The sequence below is a fragment of the Aplidium turbinatum genome, chromosome 7, assembly GCF_918807975.1.
Source record: "Aplidium turbinatum chromosome 7, kaAplTurb1.1, whole genome shotgun sequence".
NCBI classification, from domain to species: domain Eukaryota; kingdom Metazoa; phylum Chordata; class Ascidiacea; order Aplousobranchia; family Polyclinidae; genus Aplidium; species Aplidium turbinatum.
In genome coordinates, this window is record NC_137478.1 from 26,325,902 (window position 1) to 26,349,708 (window position 23,807).

Here is a 23,807-nt window from a genome sequence, read left to right on the forward strand (position 1 = left end):
ATTTCAATCTCAAGCACGTTCTGTCGCTATTACCTTTTCCTAGATTTTTGTTATGTTGACCTGCATTGTTTTCGCTGAAATGGTCAAAAATAAAAACAACTGAACTGCTGGTTTTCTATTCTGCTTTCTGTTTGCCTAATCCGCCGCAGAAATGTTTTGTTTGTGAGCTTCATCATTTGCTTCTTAACGTGCAGGTTTTGCGGGGCATTAGGCCTACTACACTCGTAAGCGGCCCCACTCCAAACGGATTGTCTTTGGAGGCTCACAGTGATGGAAAAAAATAAACCCAGCAAACGTTTGTTCCTCTACCTTCAAAAAAAACAACAAAAGAAACAAACAAAAATTTGGCTTGTATCTTATTTCTTAGAGTTGACCATATTTGAAAAAGCAAATATCTGATTTCAGAAAATAAAATGCTTTTCTCTTTTTTTCTCGATTGTCTCAACTACTTTCATCCTTGCGGAGCGAAAAAAAGCTATAGCCTATTGGTGCCGGAAATAACATTGGGATCACAGTTTTGACCAGACGGTTAGGAAATGCTATTAAAATTTTGCACCAGGTTAAAATCTAAACATTCAAAATCAATTTGATAAAACTGAAGTTTCAAATATAATTTTACAACGGTATAACGTGCATGAAGCCAACAATAAGTTACTCGACATTTGTTACGAAGTTAACAAGCAAGAATTTGCTATACTAAACCATACACATAACTGTACGCAACCGTGGGTAAAACAAAAAGGATAATAGAAGCTGAAATCTTTGGTAGGCACTTTGACATAGGACAGTTTTCCTTGCGAATCAGCTGATTTCGGTCATGCGACTCAGCACGTGATATTCTGACTAATCTACTCGAAAGACTTTTGATACAAAGAAAATTAAGTGAATGTGTCTCCACAAGCAGCGTGGCCTAGCCTAATGGGTTAAGGTTAGGGAATAGTCATTTCAATTGCGTGGGTTCGATTCCCACCCTCTGTTAATGTTCTTTTTTCTTCTGCAACTGAACTGAACTGAGTGCAAGAAGGATCTTAATGACTGTCAGGGGCGGATCCAGAGGGGGGTGATTGGGGCGATCGCCCCCCCTAAAACCTAAGAAAATAGCTTTATTCTTCATTTATATGTAGGCGAAAGGCTACGATTTGGAAAACGACATATCGAAAGCAATGCTGAATAAGTCTTTCGCCATGTTCAAAGATTAAGTTAGTTAGGCTAAGGTAGGCTATAATAATAACATATTATTGAGGGCTCCAACTCGTGTCCGAGCATTGGTTTGTCTTCAAATCGAATTTGGCTTTGGATGGTGATGTCGTATGTGGCTTTGGAGGCCCAGTCTATGATGGAAAAGACGTGGGCAAAAGGCACATTGTATGGAGGATGGAGGGGGTGGTAGTTTTATTTTTTCTTTTCTAATCTTTCGTTTTTCTTGGACATTTTGTATCTTGTTTTTTTTTTTTTAAATTTCCGTGCCTTCCCTGGTTCTTTTTCTCCAGAGCGATCTGTCACTAACATTGTATAATAATAACATAGTAATAACATAGCCATAATAATAACATAGCCTATAAGCAGTGCTATATTCGTAAAAAAAGCACAGGGTACACTGTCAGATTTGCCAAAATGAAAAATAATACACAACTCGCAAAATAGGCTACTAAGCTTATTACTAAAATTTAAAAAAGTTTCTAAACTTTTTGCCGGCACTAGAGCATGGTCGCAACTTTGGCGGTCAGACGTGGAACCATGGGCGCCTAAGCCGTGGAGGCGCGGGGGCCAGGCCCCCACGCATATTTCTGCGTGGGGGCAACTTTTTAAGCTGTATTGATACATAAAACAATAGATGAACTAGCGATCGGCAGCAGGAAAACATTTTTTGAATGCGAACCGCAACAGCTTCGCAATAAATAATCACTAGAACGAGTAGCGATGCTACAATCCCACACCAGACAACAAAATCTGTCATTTTTACATTGATTTAACGTCTGCAGACGTTGATTCAATGTAAAAATGACTGATTTTTCTGCCTGGGACATGTGTTGGTTTTGCGTTGCAAAAATCTACCATTTTTTTTGTGTTGCAAAAATCTACCATTTTGTGTCGATTCAATGTCATCAGATGTTGAATGCACCCAAAAACAACATAATTTGCTACGTTGACGCAGCGTGCGTTTAGCTTTATGCGCTTGCAAACGGACTCGATGTCGCTTTCGAAAGTCGAAATCTCTGCATTGAATTGTCGCTGCAGTGAATCGCTCGCTGTGAAAATGAACTTGAAGTCTCGGCCCGAGGTAACCACTAACCAACGCAACAAGGGCTGGTACAAACCGCATCGCGCACACGCGGCATAATCAACGCAACAATGGACTCGCGCAAACTGCATGGCGCATACACGACCGTTGCCATAGAAACCCGATCAAAGGCGGGAATATGTGCATCTTTTGTTTCATCTGCAACACGAAAACGAGCGTTTTACAGCGAATTGAAAGCAGGTCAGTCATAAGTTGCGATATTGGAAAATGGAGCAATGTCAAGTCGAAAACTTAATCAAACGTCTCTCCCTAACTATTTTTCAAGGGCTGTTTACTCATGTCAGCAACTTTTAAATTTATTCAAGGTGACGTGCTGTTGAATTGATGTAAACATGAATGATTTTACTTTCAACAGGTATATTTTCAAGCGTAGGATTCCAGTATTTGCATTCCATTTTCAAAACATTGTCATTCTATTTACAGTATACCTTTTAGTAAACCTTTTCGTCTCTCGTTTCATACTAATAAATCTAGTTCGTTGCTAAACTTGTGCTCAAAGAGTTGCAGTCCATCAACCGCTAGCCAACGCAGACGCATGGCATGTGTTTGCTAAACCGAAGTGGTCGAGTTTCGTTTATAATAATTAACGGTAGGTCAAACGTAGCGATAACTCCGAGTGTGGCAATAAAAGCAATCCTAGTGTGACGACATAATTACGTCATCCATCTGCGTGACATTTTGTTGAATTTACGTTGCTGTTGATGAAACACGCTTTCGCCCCCACGGCCAAAAAAATAGTTAGGCGCCTATGCGTGGAACTAAAACCATTGGAATTCTTACATACGTTTTGAGTTGAAGAAGTGTAATTATGCGAGGTTAATTTGTAAGCTTCTTTTTGTAGAGCATTTAATATGATATCTCTCTTTTAGTCTCAAAGGAGCTGAGGATTGAGGAGCGACACCATAATGAAACTATATTGCAGTAGGCTATTACATGCTTTAAAAGTTGTCAGCAAAATTAAACGACGCAGATCGCAAGAAACCTTGGATTTTTATATAAAAGAGTGACAGGTTGTGTTTTGGAAGAACCGTTAGAGCATGGTTGTGATGCCAGTTTTGTTAGCACTGAAACTGAACTGACTGGGGAATGTTCTGCTGCCGTCGCTAATGTCAGTGATAGGCCTACCAATAAGACTTTCATTATTCGACAGAATGACGTAGGATGCCACATTGATTCGATTTCTAATATTAATGACTTAACAAAATGCGAGTTTCTAAAGAAACCCTGGAGACCTTCACATGATTTTAATCTGCCATTTTCTACTCGTCATAAAAAAGGAAAGGAAGAAAAAAGATACTGGAACCAGTCCCACTTGGATAAATTCCCATTGTTGGTTTATTCTGATGCCAAAAAAGGACTATTTTGTAAATATTGCAGCTTATTTGTTATTGGCCGCGTGTTGAAGGATCTCACAAGCACGTAGGCCTACCCCTTCAAAAACTTGTTACAAAGCCTTTGACTGTTTTTGCGAAGCTTCTTGAAAAAGATGGCGATCTAACAACTCACGAGAAACAGCAGTACCATAGAGATGCAGTGGAAGGGGGTAAAGATTTTCTGAAGACCTTCCACACACCAAGACAACACATTGCAAACCAGTTATAACAACCTCAATGTCTATAGCCTATCAATATTATGCTGTGACATTGCGAAGATAGAATTAATTACCTGTTATTATCTTTCGGTGGCCAATTTTTAAATTGCTGTGGAACAATCAAGAGTGAAACCATCAATCTCAACTATAGGCCTAAATACGGCTAGGTTGTTCAGGCTTTAAGTTCAACTTGACATGGCAAGGGCACATCAGCCCTTTATCCCTTCCTTTTTGTTTAAAGGGGTATTAAAGGAAAAACCTGACTTGGCGATTTTCCACGTTCTTTGTGTTTAACATGCTACCATAAAACGATTTTCAATAAAATTTTGCCCCATTGCGGTCTGACCACCATTGTGGGCGTGCTTTTGTCAGAGCTTTCAAAACGAGATTGGCCTGAGCAACGAAGCGTGCGACTGTAAAGAACGTCATAAAGTCTAGCAATCAACCTATCACGCAATAATTGTTACTGCGGGCGATTTGACTGTAGGCTATGTATGTATTTACATCAAAACAGCACATTTTAACATCAAAACAGCAGACAGTTTGCTCAAAACATCAGATTGGTAACGTGGCTTTTGTTATTGCTGGACTTTATGACGTATTCTCGAGCAGTGTTTGCACGTTTTGGTCATTTTGAAAAAAATGAAAATAAATGAAACACTGGACTTTGGGCCTTGCCAGCGCCATTGAAAACAAATTTTTTTGGGTAATTGTTTTTGAAATGTATTCTTGAATGTTCAGTTTACTCATTTTAATGCTTAATTCCGGTTTGAAATTTTCCTTTAGTATGCCTTTAACAACAGCATTGTTGAGTTTTTTTTTTAAGTTATAGAATTTCTCATAATTAGTGTTCGAAGTGCTCTCAGAACGCACCAAATTCAACCTAAATTTTCTAGGGGAGACCTCCCGTCGTTGTTCGTGCCAGGCTGATCACTTGTCTGAATGTCAATGACATCGCCCCCCCTAACGTTAATACCTGGATCTGCCCCTGATGACTGTAATCAATTAAGTTTATAAGGAAAATTGTCCTACCTTTCTTAACGCAATGGTGGTAGCTGGTTCGCACGGGATATTGTCCATTGTTAAAGCGCCTACCGAAATCTTTCGCGCTCAGTATCATTTTAAAATAGGCTAGGGTGAAGTTCAAGCGAAACGTCAAGCATCACTTCAAAATGATGTTAGTTAATGCTCGACACAAAGCTTTGTTTTGTAACAGAACATATAAATTTGGCGATAGCTTTCAAAATGCGTGTCACTGGATGGAAAATGTCAAGGTCGTTGGGAACAAAATTTTAAAAGTCGTTTGAGAAATTTCGGTTGGTTAGCGCGTGAACGAAGAAGCTTCAAGATCAAGCGGCGCTTGTTCGACTCTCGGGGTGTGCGCTTGAGCAACGTAATCTAAGAACTGCTTTCCATTCAGCAGCTCCTAATGGATGGAATAATTCTCCGGCAACAAGACTTCAACAATCGGAAATTTCACTCTGTCAATCTCGGTAACTGGCCCTGTGTCAAAAGCCTCTACAAATATGCAAAACTACCATAAATGGACCTATCAAGGCTCTGTCAGTGCGAGGATAAAGATTTAAAACCAAACCAAGGAGGCTTGACAGATCAACCTGGGTTTTTGCATCAAATTGCGGAAAAAAAAAACAATGAGCGCAAGACTTCAGTTTCCTATTGGAGTTGGTTTATATTCTCACAATTTGGTGTGTAAAAATATCAAAACTGTATTCAATCTACGACCAGTATATTCCAAACACGAGAAAATGCTGAGCTAGTGAAACTGACAAAAAACAGTTAACTGCTTTAGCAAATTATTGCCACAGTGATAACTAAACAATACATGCAAATACAACTAAAATGAACTACGTTCAAAGTAAAAACACACACGCAATATTTCGAATTTTTGTCTTATTTTTAGAAAACAAATCTTTCCGCGCAGTTGAAAAAGAATACCACAACTTTTCGTTTCAAATAACCTAGCTCAATATAAGATAAAAACGAAAGCAAAATGTGATAATCTTAACTTTGACAAATAAATAGACGATTCTTTTAAAACACAATCGAGAGATCGCAAATTTTTTAAAATCTTCTATGAGGTAACGCCAGCGTTTTCTCCCTTCCAACGCTCTGTTAGTTCAAGCTCCACATCGAGGTCCCTTAGAGCAGCCTTGCTTTCATCGTCGAGAACTGAAACAAGATGGAAAGATGATGGATACTTATCGGCAGATTTGGTACGTTTAAAGTACGTCAAAGCAACGTCAAACTTGGTTTCTCTGCAATTGGAAAATATCTCAGGAACGAGATGAATGAATGTTACTCAGCATTCACTTCCAACACAACATGAGTGAATAAAAGAGTCACTAAACAACAATCGTGATGTTTCTTGGCCGAGAACAATAAGAGGCCAATGAGAGTTGTGATAAAACAAATATGTCTGTTTATTTTGTTGTGAAAAACGATCACTTTATCGGTTGAACATGTAAACAGGTAAAATATTTTCAGGACTGTTGATCGTCTGACGATTAAAGTCAGCAGCCTACATGCTCTATAACTCAATAGCTGATTAGTTCCAATAGAAACAGCCAGCGTCAAAAACGAGATGAGTTAGCGAGAGAATGGCGTAGCGCGCAGGCCATGTGCTCATTCCACAAATGAACGTCTGCAGCGAGAGGAAATGCAAAGTTGTAATTTAAAACTCTCTACCTTGCTTGTGCTGCTCCCTGGCGTTCCGTATTAATCGCTCAGCACCATTGGCGATGAAGATCTTTGAATGATGGCGTGTTCTCGCCACTAGATTACGTATCGCCATGCAGGCTTGTTTCTGCCACCAAGAAACGGGAACATGGTTAGAGGACATCACGCATTGGAAGTGATCCGTTTTAACTTACTGCTCTGACACAGTCTAATGGAGAACATTGTTTTGATATGATGGTCAGAAATAAAAACAACTGAACTGAACAGGAAATAGCCTCCAGAAAGATATAGTGCATGCATTATAAAGCGCTGTGAAAGTAGACCAAACGCGCAGTATGTTTGTGTATCCATTAATTCCTGCATTCAGTTTTATGTTTACGTGTACTGTACAGTATTGTTTCTATTTAAATCGTGTAACGTTGCAATAGGTTTGGCTGCTGCTGACGTATTACAGCCTTTGCTCGACACACAAAATAATATTGCACTTGCATCTGACACATTTCAAAGCAGACATTAAAATTGGGCTACATGGGAAAAGAGCTCATCTGGAAATTTCACTCCTTGGAAAATTTGATTCATTTAGAAAATCAACTTTATTCAGGGCTTCCAATCATTTTTTACGTAAAACCGGGATCGAACTAGAAACTCAACTTCCGCTAATAATTCTGCCAGAAACTGTATGGGATACCTGGACGCCAGCATGGTCGCGATGTTCACCCATTGCTTGCGTCATCAACAGCGCGGCGTTGTTCGCCATGATGATGTCACAGTGTGAAGGATTTCTCAGCGCCAGAGTGGTCAGTGCGGCAAAGCAAGCTTCACAGATCTGTGTGAAAACAACATATCACGAGATAGTATATGAAAATATCATGTGACAACACATCATACGTGATATCGTGAAAATATCAGGTGATGACTATCATATGTGAAACAGCACGAAAATATCGCATTGCAAGATTTACAAACAAAACTTTGCGACATTGAAATCAAACTACAGTAGATAGATAAGATAAACTAGATATACAGTAATAAGGAATATTTGACTTTACTAGATGTAGACTCATAGAATTCATTGCATTTGCGTCATTTCGATGTTACAAAATGTCAAATTGACTTAAAATAATCGCGACTTGAAATCTACCTGTGGGCTGGATTTGTGTTTGCTCAAGGAATTCAATAAAAGTTCTATTCCTCCAGCCTTGACCACTGCCACTTTGACGTCATCATTACCGCTCATGGCCTTCAACAAAGTGATGCATTGGCGAACAACGTTCTGTGGAGTACGATAATAAATTTGTCAAAAAAGTTGAGTCATTGAATCTATTTTTGTCAATATTTTTATTATAAAGTTAATGAGTAAAAGTTTTTGGAACTCTGTAAAATTAAAGACCAAAAGAAGTGTTCCTTTATGGAATCATGTTCAGCCTTCTTTATTTTACAAGACTTTTTCGTTTGAGATACGCCGAGTGAAAAATAACTGCCCTCAAGCATTAGTTAGCGTAATCTATGTGAAGTTTAAATTTATAGTAAATAATTAAGCTGTTAAAATTTGTATCAATGAAAACAATGCCATCGTTCCAAAAGCAATGAAGTGCTTATCCATATTATTCAAACTAAACTGTAACGCAAAACGAAGTGTGCATGCACAGCCAATGCGATGTTTGAAAGCAAAATCTTGTTAATTTATTGCTTTTTCATGACTTGATGCGGGTCAAAGCAGTGAGATAACGACTTCAATGACTGGCATCTAAAAAATTCGCCTACGTCACTTTAGTAAAAGAAACCAGAAGGTCACATGGTTACATCATTCGGTCAAAAACTAATCAACCGTATCCGGCGAGCTTAAAAGCGTTCAGGTGTGAAGGAAGATGACAAGCGACTAAGGTTAGCGAAAAGGGAAACGAACTTCCTTCTGAACGACAGCAAAAAATGTAAAAACACAACGCAAAAAAATTGGAAAAATATGGGTTGAAAAAAATAAATTCCCAACGATCAAACAGCAATTTTGTTTGAAAGTATGTCAAAATATTGTTTTTGCGTTGTGTTTTACTGACGAGAAAGACTAAGCCAGTGTGACACTGTGACACCAGAATAACATGTGTGATAGCTTGAAGACAACATAGTGTTCTGTAAAGTACTCATGTGTAACTGATAAGTGATAAAAGAGCGAATACCTTACGCAAAGTCCAGATTTTCAGACCTTGTGGACGGTTTACGAATTTGGTCACTCAATTTGACGACGGAAAAAGGCAAACAAATTTTTCGACCAGCAGTTTTAACAGCGATGAGTGAAACAACTTAAAACATTTCGCGCGTGCTTGCAATTGGGCTTGGGCAGCTAGCAATTTAAAAAAATGAATTTAGGCTACTAGAAATCTGTTTCTGGCAATATCAACAGCTGCTTTGCAACCTAAAAGCCTGATGCTTGTCATTTTTTCTCGTGTTATTGTAGCGAAGAGTATCATGACTTGCAAGAAAGTTATTTTCTTGATGGATTTACGAGTTATTTCACATCTGCAACATGCACTGGCAGGTTCACTACTTTTCGATTAATCAACATCAACAAACGTCAAGACAACGAAAAATGTGATTTTGTGTGACAACAGTTGAGACGAAGATTTAAGGAGTAGATTTTTAAGGAAACTTGGCAGCTACCAAAAATTCAAGCTGGACTTCAACAGCGCAGTCTAGTTTACAACGTTGAATCAACGTTAAGATGCCAATGATTGGCAGTTTCACGAAAGAATAGATGTTTTCTTGAGAATATGTTGCAAATGTGATCAGAAGTTCAGAACAAAACCGAAAATTTTCAGCTGGATACAATATTGTTATTAAAAAATACCTTCGTTTGCAAGTTTCAAGTAGATACCGAAACCAGTAGACACGCAATGACGCAATAATACAACAACCGAAAGTAAACACTTAACAGGCTCGAGTAGCATTTCGCCAGTTAGCGAGGTCTATCAAATGGACAATCCTTCCAGTACAGTACACAACTCAGCTTTGTTAGTTTGTTGATAGGTGAACCAATCCACCAATTAGTGCTAAGATGAGCAATGTTTTTATAGCTAGTTTACGCAACGTAAAGTGATGTTCTTTCGGCAAAAAATTGAAAGTTTGATTCGCATGGTTCAGCAGGAGCCATCCAGCCGTGAAAATGTCTGATGGTTTTGCTTAAAATAACAGGTTAGTTAGAACGTAAATGATATGGATGGTGATACCGCGGAAGGCGTGGCCGAATGTGAGTCTGAAAAGCGCTCAGTTTAATGAATAGTGATAACTGTTGAGGTTCAAAAGAAAATTGTAAGTGTATTGCAGCAAATCAGCAATTGTGTAAACAGCAAAACATATCAAGTTATTTCCAACAATTTAATAAAAACTAAGATTGGCACTGTCAAATAAAGGCAACTTTTTATTGGCTACGAAAGCAGAATTTAAGAAAACAAAACGGTTATGTGTTTCCATCACACAGTCGACACTCTTGATAGGCGTGGTAATTACACTACAAAAAGAGAACCAGGTGAAAGGAAGAGACAACAATGAATGGGATCTCAGAATCTTTGTTATGAGACTGGTAACACTATTTCGCCACTTTTACAAAGTTTCACTATTATGTTATCGTTTCAAAACGATAAAAAGATAGAAAGTGATCAATGGGAAAGTAAAGTGAAAGAATGTGCTTAAATCGTAGCAGAGGTTTTGTTCGGTTAGTTGTTATTCAGCTATTCTTTTGTTGCGAGAAACACGCACAACTAACAGAAATTATCTGTTGTACATTGATTCAATGTCTGCACACGTTGAATATTTAGATATAAAAGTACCGATGATTTTTTTTTGAATCAAACAATGTGTGCAGACAATAGTAAATTCTGTGGAGATGAACAACATTCTGTTACAGTTCAGTGCTTCACCTAAAAACTGTTTCTTAAAATAGTTGCGCAAAACGGATGCACAATGCACATATTTACGCAAATGTCGCGATATTCTGTCAAACAAAATTCACAATTTTTGCATTACTTAAACGTCTGGCGACGTGAAAATCATGTAATCACGGTAACTTTTCTAGTTGAGAAAGTCAACAGTTTCGTCAATAAAAACAATGTGATTTTTGTTAAAAAAAATCTAGCGGAATAACGGGGTCTAACGTTTCATTCACTGAGCTGCCATCCAGCTGAGAAACGATGTAAAAACGGCAGCTTTTGGTGGCTGGATAATCACCAAACACGATTCTAGCTGGGTCTACATTCACTGATTGAACGTGATGAAAATGTTGTAAAAAGACGTAAAAACACGTTGAGAGAGTAAGAGCAACAGTTCAAATGTCTGGATTTTGTTTGGAGTTTTGACATTCGATGCTTGGAGTAATGTCTTGGTGAGAAACATTGAGACGCATTTGAGATGAGACTAATGGACAAGCGGCTTATCACAAAGTCACAAGCCTTAAATGAGATAGAGAACTCCAAGTCCATTTAAGCTCATGAAAGCTTTGACTTGAAGTTTGCCGTCAACAATAAATAAACAGTGAGCTTTTATAGCAATAGACGTAAAAATAACGTCATTCTGCGTTTTGTAGCACGTATCAATATTCGCTCAAAGTGCTCAATATTATATTGCTTCGATTATTACTTCATTTCGAAAGGTTATTGGCGAACTGGCCTTTCAATATTCCAATGCGGCCGAATCGATCAGTCTGTTTAATAACTGTAATAGTGGACACTATTACAGTTACAGTTATTAAACGACAACAGACGTCAATGTAAAAATGCCGGATCCAGCTGTATGGGGAGAGACTACTTTAAGACAAGATCTGAGGCAACGTTGAAAAAACTGCCGAGAAACAAAGGATAGAAAACGTTGCGTTAGATTTTGTGACGAAAGGGATTGCTGTGAAATAAAGAAAATGTGGAAGTAAAGACATATGGAGGAGAGAAAAGCAAAAGACCTCACGAGAGGCAGAGAACTAACTAAAGTTTAGTTACTAAACAGTGAATAAAACTGCAGAGGCTCCGCAATCCGCATTGCACCTTTCAATGAAGTTAAGTTATGTAATTGCATATACTGATACTGACATGGATAAGTGTGCAAATCTATCACAGTTTTCTTGATTCAATGCTAATAGACGTTATATCAACGTACACACAGCTCTACTCGAGTGGTCAGCCTGAACTAGAAACTTGAAACGAGTGCGCCTAACATAGAACGGAAAACGATGAATATTTAATAACATACAAGAAAGTGTCTACATAGCCCAAGGCAGCAATATCAGTAGTGAAGCTCAGCTGAAAACAAAATCAACTGAGTGGAGAACATAGTTGTCAAATTATGATCACACGCAAGGTTGAGTTAAAGACCATAGTGTGGAATGGAGGCAGTGAAAATCATGAGAAAAATTTCAAACTGATTTCCTATCCTAAGCTATTTACCCCGTAAACAATCAATTTAAAGGCTGCTGTATATCGTTCAGCGTGCTGACATGCAGGAGATACCAGCCGCCCAGTATATAAACGTGGGGTTTTGCATTGTTTCAATGTATTAGGACGGTTGTTATTGTTTAGACAACGTCAGAAACAGTGGGAACTGGCTCATGAGATGGCACGTTGTAATAACTTGTTATGTTACCGCAAGTGTTATTGAATGAGCTGCTTTCATTCTCTGTCTTTACTAATATTTCGATCTGAAATTAACAGCATAGCTTTGCTTTTCTCAGCACACTAAATAACTGTTTGATCTGAAAGTAAACATGAAAGAAGGGCAATGCTACCAAGTTCAACTGGTGGGGAACGTGAATACAGTGAAGCGGATGGTGGCCTCTTTGTTCCTGGTGGGTTCCAAACAAAAGGAACAGACCCTAAAGGTACCTTTTTATGAAAAGCTCTTCCTTATGTTTCTTTGCAATGAATGAAATGTTGCTATCTTGAACGTAGTTTTCGGATACACTACCGCTATCTAAAATTCTATTCTAATCTCTTCGGACAAGTTTCATTTTGAAGATAAGTTATATGATGTGCAGGCTTCCTAAGATTTTCTTTAGTCAAACTTACAATATTGCTAATTGAAAGTAAAAAACGTGACAGCAAATGAAAGAACTTCAACTACTGCCACTCTTGCTTCATTTTTTATTTCATTTGGCAGGTGTGCATCTGCGACGATCTTCCTCATGTCATAAATGCTGTAGCTAGCCAGCAGAGAAACGCCCCGTTTCACGAACTGCACGAATCGGGCCTGATCCTTCAAGTTGGCCATGGGAGAAGCTTAACTATTCGGGCGAATGTGCTAGATAACCACGATCAGTGTACAATAGTCCCACATGACGAGGTATGTTGAAACGGAAGGTTGTGCTGGGCATACAAAACTTGGGATCAAAATAGTTGGATGCCTGGTCAATCTGATCAAAATTAACAAAAAGTCCAGAACGTTGATACCAAATTCATGTTTAGCAAACGTTACGAAAACTAAATTGCTTTCATATCCAGTGCTTTTAAATAATCAAAGTATATACTGTCAGTTTGAGTTGCAAAGATATTAAACATCTCCGTGCTTTAAATAGTATTGAAGATGAAAGCAGTTTAATTGTCAGAATTGTTTACTGATTGCTGAACATGATTAAAAAGGCGATGAGCATTGTTGAAAAATAAGTTTAGAGTCACACTAGATAAGTTACTTCATTTTTTAACATTTCAACATCCACAAACGAACTCCTGCAGAGGAACTGTGTTAAACCTTACATTTGCTTACCCACGGCCTACTAGAACACGGCCAAATATGTTGCTATTTGAGGAAATTTCTAAGAGTCTGAATTGTTATAATCATAGCTATGACAAACCTGTCATCTTCCCATTTCCAAAAGTAAGTAAAATAAGCAATATTTGTATCTAGACATATTATTGGCTTGTTTTACCGGAGATTAGATATGTATGTTAAGCACAACTTATGCAATAATAATGTAAAATATGTAAAAATTTTCCAACTGCATCCTGGAGGTAGTCTCATCATACAGTCGTTAAGTTTTTTGTATAGCAGGATCTTTTGCCAATAGCCACATTTTACTTGCAAAATTAAACTTGGTGGAAAACAAAACGAACTAAAATTTAAATTAGGACATCAAATGAACCGCTTAAAACATAGAATTCACAAAAAATCCTTGATATTTTAAATGGAACATGCAATTGCACCAAAACCGACACACTAAACGATACTACCTCCAGGATGCAGTTGGAAAATCTTACATATTTTACATTGTTATTGCATAAGTTGTGCTTAACATACATACCTAATCTCCGGTTAAACAAGCCAAACATATGTCTAGGTACAAATATTGCTCATTTTACTTACTTTTGGAAATGGGAAGATAACAGATTTGTCATAGCTATGATTGTAACAATTCAGACTCTTAGAAATTTCCTTAAATAGCAACATATTTGGCCGTGTTCTAGTAGGCCGTGGCTTACCTTTTCTGTCAATGGAATACCAGTGTATGAACCCGTTACATATAAACTACTGACCAAGTACTGTAGCTTTTTTCAAACTTTCATGCTTATGCAGGTGATAATCCCACCAGAAGCAATCTGGGAGTCAAATGCCGCCTTTGCAACGGATTTCAAGATCAAACTACAAAAGCCTCATGAGAACGCTTCGATACAAGTGTCCATCACTTCGAAAGACGACCTCGACAGCGACATTCCTCTCACTCTGCCGCCTAGAGTTCACGTCACGTGGCAACCGAAAGATGCCGCTGGTGTGCAAAGCATCCGCAAAGCTTGGGAGATGAACGATACCAATACCTTGCCAAAATCACAGCCTTCAAGCTACAAAAAATCCGGGTCATTACCGCGATACCAACAGCCTGTGTATCAAAAAATCGAAAACATGCTCCAAGACCGACCGCTACGTCGTCCGCAAGAAATGGCCGTTTCGCCTCGCGTGCAGGAAAAGTTTTCTTCAAGTTCAAAAGACACAAGGCCGGCTTCAACTGGAGAGTTTTATTCAGGAAAACCCTTCCCGGTGCATGACATGAACTGGAATGTTGTGACGTCACCCCAGCCACCAAACAATGACGACAACTTGCCTCAGTGGGCCAAAGGTCAAGACGATCAGTTTGACTATGACGATGTTCTGGTGGTCTGACATGGGAAGGGGTCGAATCGTTTAATTCTGATCCTTGGGCCAGTGGCAAGATGGGATTCTTCAAGTGTGATGAGATTAAGGAAAGGAATACGAGCGCACGTTTGGAGTAGATGATTTATAGACCAATGGTCGGACACCTGGCCAGAAATCTAGTCATTAAAACATTGACTCAACGCCTGCAGAGTGCAGACGTTGAATCAATGCAAAAGGAGCAATTTTGCTAGCTTGGACAACATTTGCAGCAAATCGTCACGACGAAAAACAAAAATATTGTTCGCTGGTTGGTGACGTAAAAGCATCCTTTTGTATTTGCTCTTTTTTATGTTACGTTGCTGCACACTAACACTTGCCGCTAAAATACACTTTTCTATTGAAACTCAAAACATCGACGTTGGGTGACTTGTTTGTCCTCGTGATTTTATTCTTTTTAGTTAAGTAAATTACAACAACCAGTGTTGCCCTTTTTGTCACCTCAACGGAATACACTGCCTGATATTTTACTCTTATCCGGATATAGCCAGTGGGTAAGCCGGTAAGAAGTTGGTCACGCGAACGGGAATACAAGGAAGCCAACCTTTGCACCCAACTTCAGGCATGTCATGAAGCGTCTTGTCAGGACATGGGCGCGTGCTTTCGGTAGGTATCGAACCAACAATCTTTCGAGCGTCGAGCAGATGTACACCCCACTGGGCTACGCTGAAGACACTTTTTAAATGTTACAATGCACGATACCAGTAGCATTGTTTTACAATGCACGATACCAGTAGCATTGTTTCTTCATGTTTGGTATGTACAAAGAGCTGGAGGTCAACAGCAGATGAAACCTGTACTTCAATGCAAAGTTGAAGCCAAATACCATCGCACCTCCTTAAGAAGTGCTCCTTAAGAAGTTAGATGCTCCATTATCAACAACAATAATAAATTTAGAGGTCGTTGGACCACTCAGCAAATTACATTTCAGCTGCTGCCAAGTCAGCAAATGAGATTTGCGTACTCACGTCGGACTTGCTTGGGCATCGCTTGCCAAATTGATTTTGCAGACTAGTGACATGCCAATTAAGTTTCGACTTGCTCAATTATTATTTTCTCAGTTTCATCATTTACTAACTTCAGTCACTTCCTCAAATGTTGCTAGCTCAGTTGTCGCTGGCTCAGTTCATAACTGCTGACTTGTAAGAGACTCTCCGAACACCGACTATGGACAAGCCAGAAAACTGGGTACGGGACTCAGAGTGTGGGGTCGGAGATCGAAAAATTCTGGCGTGTCCATAGTCGGTGTTCGGAATACGTATTACAGAGCCGGTGTGTGAAATATTACAGAGCAGGTGTTCGGAATACAACGGAGCCGGTTTTCGGAATATTACGAAGCCGGTGTTCGGAATATTACGGAATCAAGACAGGGAAGCTGTGGTTTGACGACATAACCTTATAAGCGGAAGGATTTCAGATATTTTCCAAATATGACTACACATCAGGAATCGGATGTTTTCGGTCCGACTACGCAGCTCGAATAGTTTTTCTCTCAGAACTTCTCACTTTCACAATACTGAAGTAACAACTAATAAGAATGATTTCAAAGCGTAATAGTTGAGCCTTTCTGAGCACACTCTGACAAACTGATTGAATGATGCAAAAATTGAAAAATGTCTCGTCACTAAAAAAGCTTTTTCTACCATAGAGCGACAAGAAATAAAACGTTAAACGATTAATACAAAAAAAATATTGCTTCTCTGACTAAACAGTAAACACACAAGAAAACAGCTCGAAATTTAATGTCTACGAAAATCTAAACCAAAAATCACTTTTTATCAAATTGAGTTCATTTTGTATTTAGATTGGCCAACATTTTCATAAAGACCCACCTGTTGTTCAATGTGACGATTAATGGTCTTAGAGATCACTTCAAGGCCACCCAACTCCACGACTTGCTGACAGAACTCACTTCGTACCAACAGTTTCCCGAGCGTCAAATATAAATCCCCGGAGACCATGGCATCGTGTTCATAAGCTGCAAATAGACAACTGAAAAATTTCGTGCAATATGATTGTAAGTCACAAAACTTGCCGATGGTGTTTGTGAATGGGTATGGTATAGAAGACGCTTTTCAAACTCTCGACTATAAATCGCAATTGGATAGGTTTTCTTTATTTGCTGGGTTGCTGTTTAATTTGCAGGCAAAGTGCTTAAAAGGAAATTTGCCAGTGGACAACAAAATAGGACATTCTCGTTGTCTAATGCTACAATCTACAGAACAACGTGGCATTGCATAGAAAAGCCCATATTTTTCATAGAACACGCACTGCATAAGATTTGGCGTAAAACAATCTTTCAAATCTTACTCTTACATTAAAAGTCTCTCACCAGCCAGTCTCACCTTCAACGAATTTCAGCAGCCTTTCTAAGCCGGAATGCTCCATCACGATCAACTTGGTGTGGTCGTGAGCCTTTCCAAACGGAACTCGGACGTCGTCATCCAGCGTGAGGGCCCGTAACGCCCCACACGCTCCACGCACCACAGATGGCTCGTCTGGGTAGAAACGTTAAAATAGTTTCAAACATCGGAGGGTTGTTACAAGTCTAACTGCGCTTTAGAAGAAAAGTAAAAAAAGCACCGTAAAGAAAAAAGTTTATTTTCACTTTACTGTAGCCTATTATGTTAAATGCCGTGTGGTTCCTTGGTTTTATTTGTCTAAACAAATAGAAACACCAAACAATGACGTAACTCTCGGCGGGTACAGTGGACCTGCTCACTTAAAAATAGCGATTCGTTAGTGACATCTACCGGATGAAATAATTCACAGACAACAACACTTTGCGAACAATCGGAAACATTACAATTCAAAACTTTTACAAGTATGCAAAGCTGCTAGAAGTACGCTTCCGAGAAAAAAAAAACTTCTCAAGCTGAGTAAAACGATTTCCACAACCAATCCGTCTGTGATATGCCGTGTTACCTTTGAATTGCTCGGCAATCGAAAGAATAGTTTCAATGCCGTCACACAAAACCAGTTGGATCCTGTTTTGCTCGTGTTTCGTGCAGGAAAGTCGAAGAATACGAACAAGCAAGGTCACCAACTCCGGATCTTCAGAGTCTAAAAACGTAGCTCAACTTAAAATGTTTGCTCTTTCACTGTAAGGTAAATATGGCATGCTCTAATGCGTGTTATTGTTACATGGAATTGAAAATATTTCATCACGTTGACGTCGCTTTCTGATGCACCGATAACTTGGATAATTTTGGCGTTAAGCTCTTACGCCATCCATTTCATGTAGGCTTATCTTGTGTGATCATGAACGCAGCAAATTAGGCAACTTAAGTTTTGCGTGAAAATATTAGCAACACTATCTGATATGGCTTTGTAAAAAAAGCACATTAGGAAACAAAACGTTATCTCTTAAAGTTAATCCATTTTCTCAGCTTTGAAATTTCATGTCCTGAAAATGCTGCTGTAGTACGAAAATAGTGACAATATTGTTTTGATATCAACTGCAAGTAGTCGCCCGCAGCTTTCCTGTTTTACGTCTGCAGAATCAACGATTTTTATATCTAGTCGGGTTAATATTTCATTACTGTGACTGAGTGTGAAGTCTGAAAATACTCAAAAATTTACCATACTTTGTAGTAGATTTAGGGTAAATTGAAGCCCTTCTCCAGTGATTAAGTCTGGTTGGCCGTCAAGTAGAGAAGTAAACGTTGAAACACAACCTGGAGAACAATAGAACTTTATTTTTACGTAATTTTTTAACTATATTATAGCGATTAGCAATGCTACATAAAGAAACATTTGGAAATATTGATAAGATTAATTAATTTTTGCGGATAAAACGTCTCATAATAAAATAAGTCAACAAAAATATTACATTATTAGACCAAAGGCTGTAGTGTATAGGCTAGTTCTTCTCAAAGAGCATATAACTTCTGGCCTCAAAATGAATAAAATAAAGTGCAGTCTTCAAACAAACTTACATTTCAACATGTTTTTGTCATCTTTGTACTTTTGACATAGTTTAAATAAGACAACATGAACAGCAGCAGTCTTTGACGCTTGGTATCGTTTAGCAAGGTCCTTCTTAAAACTAATTGTCAAGTTGTTCAATAATTCTTTGACAGCTTCTGTAAAATATTGAAACAATGTACTGTGCAGAGCGGAGTTTTTACAATGTAACACATATGCACCAAATGAACAAAGATTACGTATGATTTTGATCATGCTGAGGGGGTGGGTAACTACTTTTTTATTTTTTAAAACTATAAATTAAAAAAAGTAAACAGTTTATTGAATATATATTTACCTCCCAAAATTGTTTAAATTCAATGATACCATCTTATCTCTGAAAACAAAAATTTCACCTTAGCTGTACTAAAGTGAGCAATTATTATCCTTTTGTCACAGTCTGCAATGTGATAGAGAATTGGCAACAACAGTTTTGATTTCTTGGCATAAGTTATTAACTGCAGGGTCTTACACTTTGTATCCGTTAGCAACAGTTCAAGAGAAATTCACACACTTTGAACAAGCATGGAAGTTTTGCAGTTTTTACTTAATTGAAACTAAGCTTACCGAAAACAACATACCATCATTATTAGTTTCTACGGATAGCTTTTTTAATTTTTCTACTTGTATGAGTACAGTATGGCCTTCACTGGTTGGAGCTTCCTTGATGATCATACTGAGGTTTACTCCCTGAAAATAAGAAATATAAACATATATACTCAAAAGCAGATTTTTTTTATAAAAAGCAGTCTGAATATTAGAAATGTAATTAAACGCCCAACTCCAAAGTGAAATGATGAACACACTTAAGACATCTACACATTAGGGGCAAGGTTTTGTCAAATTTAAAGCAAAAGTAGCAGCGAAAGTTATCAATAAACTATGTTAACAAAAATAAATTTACATTTAACACAATCCTGAGTAAAGTATAACAAAAATTTGAAATAATTAAGCCATAAATATTAGTTATTAGTGCCAAGTCTGAGCTTTGAATAGTTTTCACACACAGTCTTGGAAACAATCAAAAATTTATAACAGTTATATAAAAAATGTATGTCAATGCAAAACATTACTTTGTAGATCGAAATGAATTTATGAAACAAGTTACACAAAAGTATTCTTTTTATCATCTTACATAAATCAGGTGAACACTAAAATAATAGATTCAACAAAAGTAACTCTTGGCACATCAAATTGAAACCTGTGATTGAAATTGTTCAACTGCATCTTTTATGGCTTCGGTCTCTTCCATTTCAAAATCATTGATATTTTCTTGCACAACACAATCAAATGTTTCTTGCGTAATAGCTTTGATTTTTGAAGCCATTTTTCTATTGAGCACCACAGAGAAAAATAAAAGTTGTCTGCAGCCAATGTTATTATTAGCATGGATACTGGATAGCCCAGTTAAAGTTATCTGAAACATGGTAAAAAATTATAGCAGGTTTAACAGAAGAAAACAACTTCAACAATTATTGACCTAATAATGTTCTGTGGCTAGAATAACTTTTTTTTCAATGAAACCAGTTAAACACTGAAGGCCACAAGACTATTTTTAGCAAGTGTAATAAGAAGCTCTTGATAATTTTCAATGGTGATCACAAAATAAACTTGCACAAGGCTGCAGGAAGAAATTCCTGTCTGCAGTTAATAAACATGGCTGAGCTGAAAGAAGATGCATAGGATATTTAGGAAAATTATTCAGGGAGACCACAACTCAAAACCAACTAGCGTAAGTGAACAACAATTTGAAAACACAGTGCAATTCGGCTATAGTTAGTGACATTACACTATAGCGGCATCTGTTACAAAGTTCTGTTTTCAAACCATACATAGAATCCAGCTATGGTGACATTTCGCTAACAAATTAGTTATGTTTGTGACTTCCCATACGCATTTTACTATGGTACCACTTTTTCGGAGGTTTCTTCAAGTGTCACTATAGGCAAGTTCTACTTTACCGATATATTAAAATGATGAAAAAGTTACCCTGCACTTACAATATCAAACTAATTACTGTAATATTACATAGTCAAAAAGTTTATGTTAGTGTGAAAAAACAACAATATGGCCTACAATAGATGAATATATAGGTACCATCAAGAGGGTACGGTAGTCAATGTAACATCAACTTAACAAGTCACAGATAATAAATGGCAGTCGTAATTGTAATCCCTCAGTTTGTAATGTACAGTTTAATTGTGTTAGCTGGTTCTAACTGAACTAAAACTTTCTACTTGGTCTTGGCCCATCGTTTTGGACTTTACAATTAGAAAGCATTTTCAAACACAGTTACAGAACTCCAGTTTTTAGGGAGAATGACCAAACGAATGAGTGTTGACAAAGGCTAGTAATGACTTTTCCAATTCGTGCGTACGTATATTTCCGTTCTTCAACTCAGTATCATCTAAATAGCCATGTTTTTTTATGAAGACCACTATTTTGGTGTGATACTTCTGCTTCAATAAAAATTTCAAATTTCTAAAGGAAAATTTCATTTTCTCAGCGGCTTTCAGACTTTTTTAAGTTAAGAAAACATTGCTATCTGGCAACACCGCAAAATCAAAACTAAGAAAATTTGATGCGGTTCAATGCTTTCAATCGATATGCTTGAGAACTAGGGTGTTGCACACGCCCAGGCCCGGATTTTTTGGGGGCCAGAGGATGCAGTTGCCCCGGGCTTCCTTTTTGAAGGGCTCCCCGACGTGGAAAAATGTGATTTTGTAATATTATTTTCTCTCAGCCTTTGAAAGTTCTGCAAAATGCTTCCTTTTTCTTTCAGGGTTAATTTTTCCTCACAAGGTTGTGACTGAGCTTGATGCAAAGGCCTTAGCAACGGTGTGGGTGACTTTCAAGTTACCTTGTAAAGTTTTTCGCGTCCTCGGCACGAAAAACTTTTTTCACGAGGGCCAACGAAATCAACTTTTTCGCCACTAATGGCAGTAAAAATTTAAAAATGACTACTAATATGCAATAGGTATCTCTAGACTCAAAGGCCCAATCAGGGCACACGATTTTTTTTTTGAGTGGAGCAGTAACATAAATGGCATGTTTTAAAAGGCACTTTAATGATGTAACTTAAAAATAGCGCCATCTAGTGGCAAAAAGTTGATTTTTTTTTTTTACAAAATGGGTCTCAAAAATTTTCCCTGCGGTTGGGTAAACATTGAAGAACTTTTTCAAATTTTAAAAGTTCTGCAAAATGCTTCCTTTTTCTTTCAGGGTTAATTTTTACTCACAAGGTTGTGACTGAGCTTGATGCAAAGGCCTTAGCAACGGTGTGGGTGACTTTCAAGTTACCTTGTAAAGTTTTTCGCGTCCTCGGCACGAAAAACTTTTTCCACGAGGGCCAACGAAATCAACTTTTTCGCCACTAATGGCAGTAAAAATTTAAAAATGACTACTAATATGCAATAGGTATCTCTAGACTCAAAGGCCCAATCAGGGCACACGATTTTTTTTTTGAGTAGACAGGCCCGTAACTAGCTTGGAGCACCAGGGGGGGCAAAAAGTATTCCAGAGGGGGCTCAACTTTTACCTTCCGTATCATGTACGAAAACGACGTTTATACACAATATGGTATATCTATGCAAAAACATTAATCGTAATACAATCGTACATACAGTACAGCGTAATACAACCAAAAACATTAATCGGCTGCAGCCGCTGCTCACTCATCGTTTTGTAAATAATTGTACAATGTATAACCTACATTGCACCTCTTTTTCTCTAGTGCAGAATCAACAATCATCTCTTCAAGATCAATCTTGTTTTGTTTGTTTATCATATCTTTATCCTGCATTGCGGGAAAGCGGACTTGAGCGCTATGCATCGGCGAACACCTTCCGACGTACAGCTGACTCACGCTGCAGCCGACGGCAGCCGACGCTCCGATACCGAAGTCACCCGCATGCCATCTAGACCATTTTCATAATTATCATCTTCACTACATTTTTCATCATTCATGATCATCAGTGTAATATCATGCTCAAATAATAAGTTAATTAATCTAAATTCCTGTACCCATCAGTTATCAATTCCTATTCAATATCACACCACTGTCGTTGCTGCGAACACTCCATTTTACTTAAAACGATGTACTGTACATAGTATTTTGTATATGTAATATGTTTAATATGTAAATAATATGTTTAATATGTAATAATATGCCGTATGTTCATTGTTTATTCTTGAATGCTCGTGTTGTTGATTTTTCTTTTTTATATTGGTTGTAAGGTTCAGTCGTCCCCGCATGGTTTCATCAACTGGCACACCTCCAGTTGCTTTAGGTATGTGGAGCCAACTGGTTCTTCCAACTAATTCATCTACTTTAAACTGTTAGGTTTGGTGGCCGTGCTTAATTTACGTTCGTGTACGTAACCTTTAAATTTGCATCGCATGCACGTTTTAAACTTTGTAGTTTTGCCACCTTTTCCTTTTGTTGGTTTTGTTCCCGTTCATTATTTGTAACTTTATCATTGCTGTTGTTTTCCGACAAAGAAAAATAAATTGAATTGAATTGAATTGAATGTCTGTTTCCGGTTGTCTACTCTACCTATGACTTAAATTTGGTACTACCCATTACTCGAAATCGATCACTTGGTAGAGGCAATAATCGTAAAGTTTCTTGCCCAGCAAGTGCGGGTAGCTGGAGTCGAACATACAGGCTCTCGACTGCGAGCCCAACGCGCTAACCACTCGGCCACTGCTGCCGACAATCTTTTAAGGATAATATTGAGAATGTATTTCACACCATCAGTGAAATATATCCTCGCCATAGATAGGTTAGGTCCTACCTTAACAGAAGGCGTTGGTAGACTTCACTGAGTCTATTAACAAAAACGTCCAGGTCTATTTTCTCCGTCATTTCCTTTTGAAACAGGACCAAGTTCGCCTGTCTCGTCTGGAACATAGACCTGCGTGTAGGCTTGTCTATCTGAGATAAGACCGAGAAGCCACCCCCACAAACCGCACTACTGCACCCGAATGATGCCATAGTAGCAGCAAATTTATATACATTCGGGAATGCCAGTCGTTGATTGTACAGTTCTTTCAGTAGGCAAGTATTGGAATTTCGCAACTTCCACAGGGTCATGT

At 38.1% G+C, this 23,807-nt stretch overlaps 2 protein-coding genes across 2 annotated transcripts; one reads left to right on the forward strand and one right to left on the reverse strand.

The window, feature by feature from the left end:
* Window positions 1-5,602: 5,602 nt before the first annotated feature.
* On the reverse strand, window positions 5,603-20,117 carry LOC145774251 (armadillo repeat-containing protein 6-like). Its single transcript, XM_082585442.1, has 11 exons — window positions 19,912-20,117; window positions 19,292-19,400; window positions 18,683-18,829; window positions 18,332-18,421; window positions 17,670-17,807; window positions 17,090-17,242; window positions 16,577-16,722; window positions 7,732-7,863; window positions 7,279-7,416; window positions 6,600-6,717; window positions 5,603-6,083 (listed from the first exon to the last, which is right to left on the reverse strand). Exons 1-11 carry the CDS (start codon window positions 20,035-20,037, stop codon window positions 5,986-5,988), a joined length of 1,395 nt encoding a protein of 464 aa, XP_082441568.1. The 5' UTR covers window positions 20,038-20,117; the 3' UTR covers window positions 5,603-5,985.
* On the forward strand, window positions 12,312-15,168 carry LOC145774252 (uncharacterized). Its single transcript, XM_082585443.1, has 3 exons — window positions 12,312-12,444; window positions 12,723-12,905; window positions 14,133-15,168. The coding sequence occupies exons 1-3, from the start codon at window positions 12,331-12,333 to the stop codon at window positions 14,712-14,714; spliced, it is 879 nt and encodes a 292-aa protein (XP_082441569.1). The 5' UTR covers window positions 12,312-12,330; the 3' UTR covers window positions 14,715-15,168.
* Window positions 20,118-23,807: the final 3,690 nt, after the last annotated feature.